Below are 12527 nucleotides of genomic sequence, written 5' to 3' on the forward strand. Positions count from 1 at the left end.
TGTCCCTTGTTGCTGGGGTGACACTTATCCATAGCTATGGTTTGTGCTGTCCTTGCATCAGCCCCCCTTCTTCCATCATGCCTTCTCAAGGCCAAGATATTGAAGGCTGCCAAGAGCTGGGGGACACAGAGTGGAGCAAGTGAGCAACCTCTGCAGGGCAGTGGAAGCCCAGGGGTGCTCTGCAGCCTCTACTACCTTTGGGCTCTGCTGCCTTGGATCTTGCATGTGCCCTTAATTGCTTTCTGTACCTAGCCTGGTGCAGTGATGGGGTTTTATCAGCTGTGCATCCCTGTCACTGCTTTGTGTGTTTCAGCTCCTGCCCTGCCTTAACATAAAGGTATGGCGTGAACGCATCCTACAGCTTTTCCCAATCTACCTACGGAGGGAGTGCAAGGTGATGCGTCTCCTGGTGCTCAGATGCCTCATGGTGCTCTGCAAGAGACCCTCTACGGTGAGGAGCAGTCACCCAGCTGTAGCTGTGCAGGCAGTGTGGGGCAGAAAAACACAGTAGCTTGCACTTGGATGGGCTTCAGAAGATGGGCAGCTGCTTCCAGCTCTCATGACTGCCCATTCATCTACCAGACTCCATTGGAACACAGGCCTTTGGCTTCTGGGCTCTGAGGCAGCAGCACGGGATTGAACTGCTTGAGTGGTTCTGGCAATGGAGCCTTTCATGGCTTCACAGAATTGCATTATGTTCCACACAGGCCAACACAATGTGGGCCCTGACTGAAAGCCTCACAGAGGTGCTGAAGGATGAAGACAGAGAGGTGGTGGGGATGACCCTCTCTGTGCTCAGTGAGATGCTCCTGAACAGAGATGTGCCAATTGCCAGTTCCCTCGCTCTGCAGTTGGTTGAGACATTCCGGCCACTCTTTGACAATGTAAGGCTCTGTGCCCCCCACCACAGATACTGAGTGCTGCCAAGAAACTGCTCCCATGTGGATTTTCATTTCCACGCCCAAGTGGGCCTGGAGCAGTCAGTGCTGAAGTTCTTGCTCTCTTCCTTTTCATTAGGATGACAGCCACGTGCAGGTGCTCTCCATTCGCCTCTTTCAAGTGGTCATGGAGTTGGTAGAGGAAGAGGGAAAAAGGCCCCTAGAGACAAATGTACACCAGAGCCTGTTCTCATTGTTCCGCCACTTGCGTGACAAGAACCAGTTTGTGGCAGAGGTTAGAACTTCTGAAAAGCTGGTGTCCAATTTGGAGGTGACTTGGCTGCCTCCTGTGCTGATGCCATGTGGAGCCAATGGTCCCTGAATTCTCCTGCTCTTAGCTAGAGAGCAGCAGTTCTGGGCTACCTCTTTTCTGCTGTCCTGGCAGTACTAGGTGCCTGGGATGGGGGTGGACCCATCACTCTGCCCAGGCACCAAATCCACTCATGGATTTGGTTCCCCAGTTGCTGCATCTTCCCACTAAGGGCCAGGAAAGGCCCTGAGCCTTTCCCAGGTGCAGGGGATACAGGTTCTGTGCTCACAGCAGTGGTTAAATCTCCTGGTATCTGCTGTTCTACAGGCCTCTTGGGAAACTCTGCTTCAAGCTAACACATTCCTGCAGGAAAGGAAGCTCAAGCATTTGTTGGAAGGAAAATGGAGAGGTGACAAGTGCTTGGTAAGAATGGACTATAAGCCCCAGACTCAGCCTGGACAATGCCTTTTAAGGCCAGCACAGTGTATTGCAAAGGGAAGCACTTCTTGAGGGTAAGCTGGGGATATGGCTCGCTCTAGTGGCACTCCAATTCTCTGCCATGTCTCCTCCAGGTGCCGACCATTGTGAGGGACACGTACCAATGGCTCTCATTCATCACGGATGTGTCTATTGAGCACAGACTGGATAAGACCCTGCAGGAGATGACCCTTGCACAGACACATGATGTGGTGGTGACCCTCCTGCGGTGTGCCCCATCATGTGACAGGTACAAGGAGCACCTGGCTGGAGGGCTCAGGATTTATCAGCCTTAGAGGCCATCAACCCGTAGATCCTGCCCCACATGTGCTGGCAGAAAGACGAAGATTTTCAGGCCACTCTGACCCTTCTGCTTCCCAGTCATGGCATGTTGGCCTGAGAGCCTGCTGCCATGCTCTTCCCTGCCCCTCAAGGCACCATCACTTGGCCACCTGCTACCCACAGGAGCAGTCTGGCTGGGTGCAACTGGAGAGGGACAATGGGCAGAGGCAGAGCTGGTGGCCAGCTGGCGACCCTGCAGGGTCCCTGCTGGGGACCCAGGTCATGGTGTTGTGGCCAAGACCCCACTGACACAGAGTTCTGGGCATGCAGAGCTGCTGTGACCATGTGGAGGGTGATTGTCTCCTCAAGCAGAACTGCGGAGAAGGTGCTGCCAGAGCTCCTCTGTGTGCTGGAGGACTGGCCGCTGCACAGCACATCCACCTCCGATAACGACAACTCAGATGTCTTTTCCCTGGCCGTGAGTTTGTGGACTAGACCCAAGCACATCCTCAAGGGCTGCCTCTCTGGCACCTCTCCATCCTTTCTCCCCCACCATTGCAACCCTGGCCTCACACGGTGTGCTAGAAGCCTGGGCTAGTGGCAGGTTCAGAGGCAGCCAGGGCAGATGCTCCCCCTGCATCTGCCCTGGCACAGAGGAAGGCCTGACCTCATCCTCCCATGGCTGGGCTCTGCCACAGAGACGTCTCAGTGCTGAACGTGGTCTCTGGCTGATTTGCTTTTTGCAGGCAACCAGAGCACTGTGGGAGATCATTCACCTGCCCCAGTGCCCAGAGGTATTGATTATGTATTTCCCCCGCCTCTTTGTGGCCCTGCTCTTCCAAGTTTTCTCCAGCACAGAGAAGATGCCAGTGGAGGTCAAGGCCTTCTGGAGGCGATGCCAGCACAAGCACTGCCTGCCCACCAACCCCAAAAGGTGCTCCTTTCTGGTCCTCCCATCTCCTCAATGCCCTTGGAGCTGGGGCCAGGATTCCTGGCATGACCTGGGCTTTGCCCTGCACCACAGATTTGCACTGCTGACCATGAAAACACTGCTCTGTCATCTTGACTATGAGGATATGGTGTCTGAAGTTGAACGTGAGTGTGGCTGGGACACACTCCTCAACACTGACACCCACCACTATACAATGGGTCTTCTGGCCAGGTGAGAGCTCCATTCTCCCTGCTCCACCTGTTATTTCTCCACAGCCTCTACATAAGCCCTGTGATCATGCGTGAGAGGGACTTGTTACTGAGGGATGGTGCAGCAGAGTGAAAAAACCTTGAAGGGCTGGGTGCACTGAAGCAGCCACAACCCAAAGTGCCAGCATCTCTTCCCATGATGCCTGTGTTGATGGCACAGAGCAAGAGCTCGTCTGCAGGCAGCCTCACTGAGGACAGCCTGCTGGGAACAGGGAGGTTGCATCGAGGGCTAATGACAGCCTGGGGGACAGGACTGTCCCGTGGGTAGAATGGGTGTTTTTTCAGCCTCTTCATTCCTGAAATGAGCCTGCTGGTGTTCAGCTCCACCTTTCTCCTTGTATGACGTAGTGGCAAAAGAAGCAGCCTCTGTGTCAGTCACAGGAAGTTTGCCTGCCCTGCTCAGAGTCAACAATGTCTTTTTTCCCCTGCCAGAGCAATGTTCAGGATCTCACAGTCCTTGTGTTACCGGATTGCGCGCTACCTGTTCAGGCTGCTCCGCAGAGAGGGGGCACGCTGGGAGATCTCTGCCATGGCCTTCCTTGTTGAGGTGAGCCTGATGGCGAGCACTGCCTTGCCAAGCTGTGTCCCACCACTCTGCACTGGAGATGCAGCTGCAGGGGAGTCCAGTTGGTGAAGGAGGAGCAGAGGCTGGGCTCTGCTGTGTGCCCCTTGTCCCTTGTTGCTGGGGTGACACTTATCCATAGCTATGGTTTGTGCTGTCCTTGCATCAGCCCCCCTTCTTCCATCATGCCTTCTCAAGGCCAAGATATTGAAGGCTGCCAAGAGCTGGGGGACACAGAGTGGAGCAAGTGAGCAACCTCTGCAGGGCAGTGGAAGCCCAGGGGTGCTCTGCAGCCTCTACTACCTTTGGGCTCTGCTGCCTTGGATCTTGCATATGCCCTTAATTGCTTTCTGTACCTAGCCCGGTGCAGTGATGGGGTTTTATCAGCTGTGCATCCCTGTCACTGCTTTGTGTGTTTCAGCTCCTGCCCTGCCTTAACATAAAGGTATGGCATGAACGCATCCTACAGCTTTTCCCAATCTACCTACGAAGGGAGTGCAAGGTGATGCGTCTCCTGGTGCTCAGATGCCTCATGGTGCTCTGCAAGAGACCCTCTACGGTGAGGAGCAGTCACCCAGCTGTAGCTGTGCAGGCAGTGTGGGGCAGAAAAACACAGTAGCTTGCACTTGGATGGGCTTCAGAAGATGGGCAGCTGCTTCCAGCTCTCATGACTGCCCATTCATCTACCAGACTCCATTGGAACACAGGCCTTTGGCTTCTGGGCTCTGAGGCAGCAGCACGGGATTGAACTGCTTGAGTGGTTCTGGCAATGGAGCCTTTCATGGCTTCACAGAATTGCATTATGTTCCACACAGGCCAACACAATGTGGGCCCTGACTGAAAGCCTCACAGAGGTGCTGAAGGATGAAGACAGAGAGGTGGTGGGGATGACCCTCTCTGTGCTCAGTGAGATGCTCCTGAACAGAGATGTGCCAATTGCCAGTTCCCTCGCTCTGCAGTTGGTTGAGACATTCCGGCCACTCTTTGACAATGTAAGGCTCTGTGCCCCCCACCACAGATACTGAGTGCTGCCAAGAAACTGCTCCCATGTGGATTTTCATTTCCACGCCCAAATGGGCCTGGAGCAGTCAGTGCTGAGGTTCTTGCTCTCTTCCTTTCACTAGGATGACAGCCACGTGCAGGTGCTCTCCATTCGCCTCTTTCAAGTGGTCATGGAGTTGGTAGAGGAAGAGGGAAAAAGGCCCCTGAAGGACTGCGTGCGGCAGAGCCTGCTCCCGCTCTTCTACCACATGTATGATGAGAACCAGTTTGTGGCAGAGGTGAGGACACTGAGATACTGGTGCCCCCCTTGAGCAGGTTCAGCTGTCTTCTGCTCTAATGCCTCAAAGACCACAGCACTCCTGCCTCTGTCTGGCCTTTGGGTAGTCCTGTGCCCTGGCATGCTGTGCCATCTCCCAGTCTGCTCTCTGCAGGCCTCTTGGGAAGCCCTGCTTCAAGCAACAATATTCCTGAAGAAGAGGAATCTTGAGAAGCTGCTGGAGACAGAAGAGCTGTGGAGGTTTGGCGAGTGTCTGGTAAGGGTGGCCTTAAAGCCCCAGACTCCATGTGAACAAGCTCTCTGCTCTCAATCCCCAGTGTGAGGGGCTGGCAGCTATGGTGCCTGCCTACTGCTGCACCCATTACCAACAGCCTGCTCCCCACACACTACTTCCCTCTGGTGTATGGCCCAGCAGGCTCTTCTCCAGGCTCCTGTCCTTCCCTGAGCCAGGCTGCCAAGAGAGCCCCAAAACACCTGTGCTTTGGCATTGGGACAGCACTGAGGCTCCCTGTGGAGTAACCATCTTTCTGCTCCCTCCAAACCCTGTCACCAGCCAGCCTGTTAGCTGGCCATCAGGGGTGTCCATGCAGGGATGCTAGTCCTGGATGCAGGGGCCACCCATCCAAGGGGAAGAGCCAGTGCCAACCCTTCCCTCTGTCCCCTTGTGCTCTCTCCAGCTGGAAGAGGAGAGAGACAGAGCAGATGGGTACCTGCGCCAGTCCGTGATGTACCTTCAGAGCCCACAGAAGTCCATACGAGAGGCAGCCATCAGGCTCATTGGTGAGCCAAAACCCTCAGGGTCCCTTGCTGCCCTACTGCAGCCTGGCCCCAGCCCCAGCAGCAGGACTCAGCCCAGCGGCTGTGGTACCCTGGCTATGCCTCAGGGCACACTGCCACTGTCTCCCACCCTTGCCCTTGCGCTTTATACATGGCTCAGCCCTGCCAAGGGGAGGAGGACATGTGGCCAGGCTTGCAGCACTGGTGTTGGCGAGCTGTGCCACTGGGGTGGTGACAGGCTTGGTGTCCCTAGTGCTCAGCAGCTGCCACTTGAGCAGGTAGCAGGATTGCTCCAGGTCACCTGTGAGGATGAATGAGGGCAGTGGGATGTCAGAAGGGATAGGCGTGAATGCATGGAAGATCCTGGGCAGGGCTCTGCTCTCAGTCCACACGAGGGGTGGTGTGGTCAGAGCAGACAGAGATTTAAGGAATACATGAGGTATTCATGGCAAGCACCTTAGGGCTTATCCTCTTAGCTCCAGCTCCCTTCTGGCCATGGGAAGAGCTGGGATTGGGTGGGGTGGGAAAGGGTGAGGCTGCCCTGAGGGAGGGATTCCTAGGGTCTGCAAATGTCTGCGCTCTGACCCTGTCTCTGTTGCTCTCTATTCCAGCCCTTCAAGGCACAACAAATAACTGTAGCTCCTCCATCTTAAACCTCGCAACTCAAATCTTGGACTTTCTAAGAATTGAAGAGAGAAATCCTTACTCCAGATTCAGGCTGCTGCAAAACCAGATCCATGAGGAGGCAAGCTTCTCTCTTGGAAAATGGCTGGCCTTCTCTCTGGGAAACTGTCTGGGTACGCTGGTGGAGGTCCCTGCACAACTGATCCCAGGAGGTCTCAGGGCCATCTGAATGGGCAAGAAGTATTAGGTGGCTTCTGGCCTTTCCCAACCCACAGGACAGCTCTTCTCTCAGATCACTTTTCTTCACCCCTTTTAAGGAAACTTTTGAATGCAAATAGAGGCATTAGTTCACAATCTCTTTCCTCCGGCTCCTGCCACTCAGAGCCCAATCTGCAGCTGGCACTGCAGCTGCACCTTGAGCCATCTGCACTGATCATATATCCCAACACTGCCACCCATGTTTTAATTGAGCATACCTGCTAATATACTAAGAGGGGAAAAAAGAAGTTTCAAGGCATTTAACCGCTGCTCTTACATAGAGTATTATAACAAGTAACAAACTCAACAGAATTAAGGCTAACAAGAACATCGTAGGACAGAAATATTTATCAATATGAAACCAAAACAGATTCTCAAAAGTCAATTACTGATCAAGAGGTTGATCCTTCTCTACTTGTTAACATACTGTGTCAAGCATTCAACTCCATCTAACAGGTCTTAACTGGGACATAAGTTCACACAGAGAATATTCTGGATTGGAAGGGACCTACGATGATCATTGAGGCCAACTCTTTAAATAAATGGCTCATACGGGGATTGAACACGTCACCTTGGTGTTACTAGCAAGCTGATTGATTGTATTTGATAAGGACAGTAGAACAGAACAGCATAGCCTTGGAGAAATAAAAACAGGATGTAACTTAGGCAAACAAAAATCATGCAAAACACAAGCAGGATGCCAGCTAAGCTCTGCAAGGCTGACAAATCAGGAGTTATAAACAATATTGTGCTTACTCTAAAGCAGGGATCGAGGAGCAGCCACCTAAAAAGGATACCAGATGTTGAAGACCACGGAAGAAGACCCCTGAAGAACCATATAAGGACTTCCAATAAGGGGTGTGATTATGTAAAATAAAGTAAAACATATACATCAAGTAAGCAGGGATAGCTAACAAATATGTAAATCAGTGTGTATGATAAAAACTCTATTTACCTGACAGGGCAATTAATTAGAGGAAGGATCCTCTGAGTGACTAGTGTGCTGCAATAAAGAAGGCCTGCTTTCTAATACTCAAAACTGTTGTGGAAAGTTTCTACCTGGAAAATTTTGGTATTGTATTTGCTATAAAATGAGTACTGATTTCTTTATGAAGGCTTTTATTATTCCTCCTGAAGAAGTCTTTCTTGTTGGAAAGCCTGACAGCTGGTCTTCTACCACCTAGACATGGGTGGCATGTCCGCAGGGTCTCTTTGCAGAAATGTCCCTGAAAAGGGAAATCAGTCCATGGTCACCCTCCTAACTGTGAGCTCAGTCTGCTACTTGAAAACTCATTTCAAGTTGGGCAGCCATTCGTGATTCTTTTTTGTGGTGGCATAAATTCCTGGAGCTGGCCATGTTTTTTTGTACTTGGATAACTATTGCCTGTGTCCCTCCATGGGATTTAGCATGAAACCATCTAGCCACAGTTACTAAATATTCTTTGTCAGAATTGGTATTCCCCCAATTGTCCACATCCCATCATCATTTTTAGTTGCCTTTCATTTTATCCCATTATATCTCTTCTTCTGTGGAGCAGTCCTTCTCATACACTGTCTTAGGGTCTATCAAATTTGGCATTTTCTCTGGTCAGCCATCAGAGCCACAACAGTACATTATGCCAGGTGATGTCAAAATCCATGTTTTTCCCGTAACACCCCTGTTGCGTGACATATCCCAAAAGCATACCAAGAATCTGTACAGATGTTCACAGATTTCCCTCTTTCCGTATGTGCTGCATGCATCAAAGCTACTAGTTCTGCTACTTGTGTGCTCATCCTTGCTGGCAGTGGTTCTGCTTCTGTTTCCTGTCTGCAGCTCACCACAGCACAGCCAGTCTGTTGCTGCCCTTGCAGGGAGTGGGATGGGCCATCTGCAAATAGAGCTAGATCTGGGTTATATGAGGGAACATCAGTTAAATCAGTCTGTGCTTTACTCTAAATGTGCATCGCTTGCTCACACTGGTGATGTTCTTCTCCATCATCAGGTAGTGCTATTAGGTTTTTGCAATAAAGGTGTTAAGATCTTTTGTAAGTTATATCTATGTATCTGTTGTGGTGTTACAACTCTGGGTTCCTCCTGCTGCTGCCACTGAGTTAATACAGGCTGGCACTCCTGCTGCAACTGTATCTAGTTGCAATCCATCTCTCATGAGGTCCTAATTTCTGCATTACCTCTCCACTAGCCATTATCTGTTTCTACGTTCTCAGTTGTCTCAGTAAAAGACTTAGTCAATCCTCGTAACCTAGGAATCTGTGGCTCTCAAATCCCCCAGCTCTGAGAAAACCTCATGCCTACTTTTTGTGATCAGACATGGGAGCTTAATTACGGCCCCTCTTCATTATCATTTATTGCCCCTTCCCCAAAATACAGCCTAAATATTTAACTTTCCTTTTGACACAGCTGAAATGTGGGCGGAGATGCACTCTGTTCCCTTTCTGCTAGGGCAACACAGTCTAGTATACAACCTCTTTCTCACCACAATTTGCTAATGACAAATCACCTACATGAACTGTTTGTACAAGATCTGATTCCAGTAATTTCGTATCTTAATTGCCATGCATTAAGTGCAAAAGTCTCTGCAGATTCAAGAGGCCTAGCCTACCTCCTAAAGGTAAAAACATTTTCTCATACACTATTTTTTTTAAACAGCAGCTTTTCCTTTCTTTTTTCACCACAGGAGCAATACAAAACAATAGGCAACAGAGACAGCTTCTTGCTCAGGCAGTACTCTTTGCATATTGTCCTCCTGGAACAAAAATGCAACAGTATTCCCCAAGTTAGTAGATAAAACATTTTTTTGAATTCTAAAAAGATTTTCTGCTCCTGTGACCATGCTGTCAGAAACAGGCTGACAATGTTGCTCATTTTAATTGGTTTTATTAACAGTGACTGAGAACAGGAACTGAGAGTAGCTCAAGAACCCAGAATGACGAGGCAGATGAAGCAGCGCGTGCGCAACGCTGGGTGCTCCTCTGACAAGCACGGCAGCAAAGCAGGACCCGGTTCCCGGCACCGGAACAGTTTATATAGTCTTTTGGCCTGCTCCGGATTGGTCTGATCCGGATTCTGATCCTTGCTGTCACTGGCTCTTTTAGAGGTGCGTTCTTGACCAATCATTTGGCCACCAGGCAATCTCATTGTTTGGTCTTACAGTCCAGTCTGTGTCCTCTCCGGTGCAGTAAGCAATGATGTAATGTTCCCCTCAGAACTTTCCAGATACTCCAACCTACTGACCGGTCCCATGCACCATCCAATAGTGATACATAAGTGCTACTCCAAATACAAATCAATTTCCAACATTGAAGTTCCGTTAACAACCAACTACACCTGAACCCCCAACCCAAAACAGTCCACCAACTCAGCCAATTAGCTCATTAATATTATTGATAACGGGGACCAAACCACTTATAACAATGGCAGTAAAGCAGGCCACTGAAAATGTCCATTGTTTATGAATAGCAAATCTTACCAAACAACTGCAACAGTTTTCCCTATTCTGGAGGAAGTCTTCAAATATTATTTACATGTTTACCATCCTCTTACCTAAAATAAATGTACATGTAGAAAAATGTGGGTTTATAACCATTGTTTTTAGATATACACAGAATTACCACCATTACAAGCAAGTACTAGTCATACACATACAAAAAATAACGTAGCATTTCAGCATAACTCCTGAAGAACCTTCTCTTTGGCATAGTATTTCAAATTTACACTACAACAATCAATTCAAATAGTCACAAAGAGCATATGGTTTGAAGCTGAGTGTACCTCTATCAGATCTCCATGGGTCCCCCTCTTTGAAGAGACTCTATGTGCATACAGCAGCAATGCAGAGTGAATAACTCCTTCAGTGCGTGCGCTTTCCGGAGGTGTGGTCCATCTGTGCACCAATTGCCTATTTTCTAGTTGCAAAATAAACTCTTGAAGTGTGTTGAAGGAATCACCAGACATTGAAACACTGTTTCTTGCACGTGATAGAGCACAGTTTTTAAAGTAATTTCCTACTTAATCTTTCAAAATGCTTAACAACTCTCCTACCAATCTTTTCTTCCTATGCCAAGTTTAGTTAATTCCCCCAAATCATTCGTCAATGTTCACAGAGCAATGCTGGAGATGAACAATTCACCTTGGAGACCTGCTGTGGATATGGGTGCTGTCTGACGTGGACTTTCCCTTCCCCTGGATGGCCACAGGCTGGTGACAGCTCACTGGGTACTGTAGAAATTCTCCCTGGAGCTCCTGATGGCTTCTCTGGGATGGGTTACATCACCACACTGGGTGCCTCGCGACACCTGTCTCTGCCACTCTGGATTTGGGCATGTGAATTCATCTCCCCACTCCAGCTGGTGAAGAGCAGCAGAGATCACGATCCATCTGTTCTGAACAGCTTTTTTCTGGTGTTTAGGACCGACTGACCCACGTTCAACAGCTGAGCCTAAACTTCAACCCCCTGCATGCCTTATGAGGGACCCCACCCCCTGCCTTACAAGGGGCCTCAACCTCTCCTGCACACCTTACAGGTGACCTCAGTCCCCTGTGAAACCTGGGAGAGACCCTAAAAACCCCTTTACATGTGCCTTTTGCTGATCAGACTGTGCACCGATACTCAACACACTGAAGTAATTTCACCAACTATGTACATAATTTTGCAGCAATGGGAAGTCTGAAATAATTTAAGAATTTTATTAAAAATAATTTGAGACCCTTATAGTTTATGTTGAATACACTCTGGGAATTCTAACATTCATCCTTTGGATCCTCCCTGCTTCAAAGTTCTCAGGTGAACTCACAAAGCTCCCCATGAACTCCACGGCAATTGGATGTTTGAAGAAGGGGGGCTGTGAAGATGATGGCCTAGTGTCCCATTTGGATTGCCAAATTGTTAAGAAAACTTCCCTATGTGACCATGTCACAATCCATTTCGCTGGGGACATGATGTTTGCTGTAAATTATTTGTTCACTTGGACAAAGACACCAGTCCACCTGTCTGGGACTTTTATCCTCTAACTGTATAGTCACCTAAAATCCAACAACTGGCCCACCATATAACTGTAAAAGGGTTGGCTAACAAGCTCTCAACTTTTAGAACTAACAACCTTCCCGTCCTCACCACAGACTTTGGTACAAAGCAGGGGGTAGAATATGATAGCCATACTTTGCCAAGACATAACAAGAGAGGAGAGAAATAAACACGGAAAAGAGAGAAAGAGAAGGAAGATCTTGGTGACTCCGTAAAACATTCAAAACAAGGCTGAAGACTGCGATGATATTACCACCTACACTGAACGTCACTCAATTAAACAGCATGATTCGTGACCGGGCAGGTATCAGTGCTACTTCTTCACTCACGGCCGACTATGACACTATTGCGCAACACCACGGCCCCGACACACACCGTAACACTCTACCGGGGACAAACACACCCGGGGCGCTTCCTTCCGCTTGTCAGGCGGCTCCGCCTGCCGCAGCCGCAGCGCCGGTGTCAGCTCCGCCCGCTGCCGCCCGGAGCTGGGCCGGACGTCAAAGGCTCCGCGCCGGCCCGGCGCCTCTGCTGCGTCGGCGGCGCTGCTGCCGCGGGGGCCGCTGCTGCTGTCCCCCGCCTGTCGCGGAGCCCCCGGTGTGCCGCGGAGCCATGTCGCGGCCCAGGAACGTCCCGCCGCGGCAGTCCGGCGGGGGCACGGCGGGCTCGGGCGCCCCACCCGCGCCGGGCCGCGGCCGAGGAGGCAGAGGTCTGAGGGATATCCGCGTGGACGAGGAGGTGGAGATCGCGGTGAACCTCGCTCTGGAGCGGTTCCGCTATGGCGAAGACAGGGGTGCGTGGGGCAGCCGGCGCGGGGAGGGCCGGGCAGCGGGGCCCGCGGGCTCTTCAGGCAGGA

The 12527-nt window shown here is 50.5% G+C and overlaps 1 protein-coding gene across 1 annotated transcript in view; it reads left to right on the forward strand.

Moving 5' to 3' along the window:
- The first annotated feature begins 12275 nt into the window (after window positions 1-12275).
- Window positions 12276-12527, forward strand: part of LOC309585307 (3'-5' RNA helicase YTHDC2-like) — a 30354-nt gene continuing 30102 nt past the window's right edge. The window contains exon 1 of the mRNA XM_082301967.1: window positions 12276-12464. Coding sequence (XP_082158093.1) covers window positions 12284-12464 — 181 coding nt within the window. The 5' untranslated portion in view covers window positions 12276-12283. The remainder of the gene's footprint in view (window positions 12465-12527) is intronic.

Source organism: Coloeus monedula (genome assembly GCF_965178545.1).
Source record: "Coloeus monedula genome assembly, chromosome: Z".
Taxonomy (NCBI): Eukaryota; Metazoa; Chordata; class Aves; order Passeriformes; family Corvidae; genus Coloeus; species Coloeus monedula.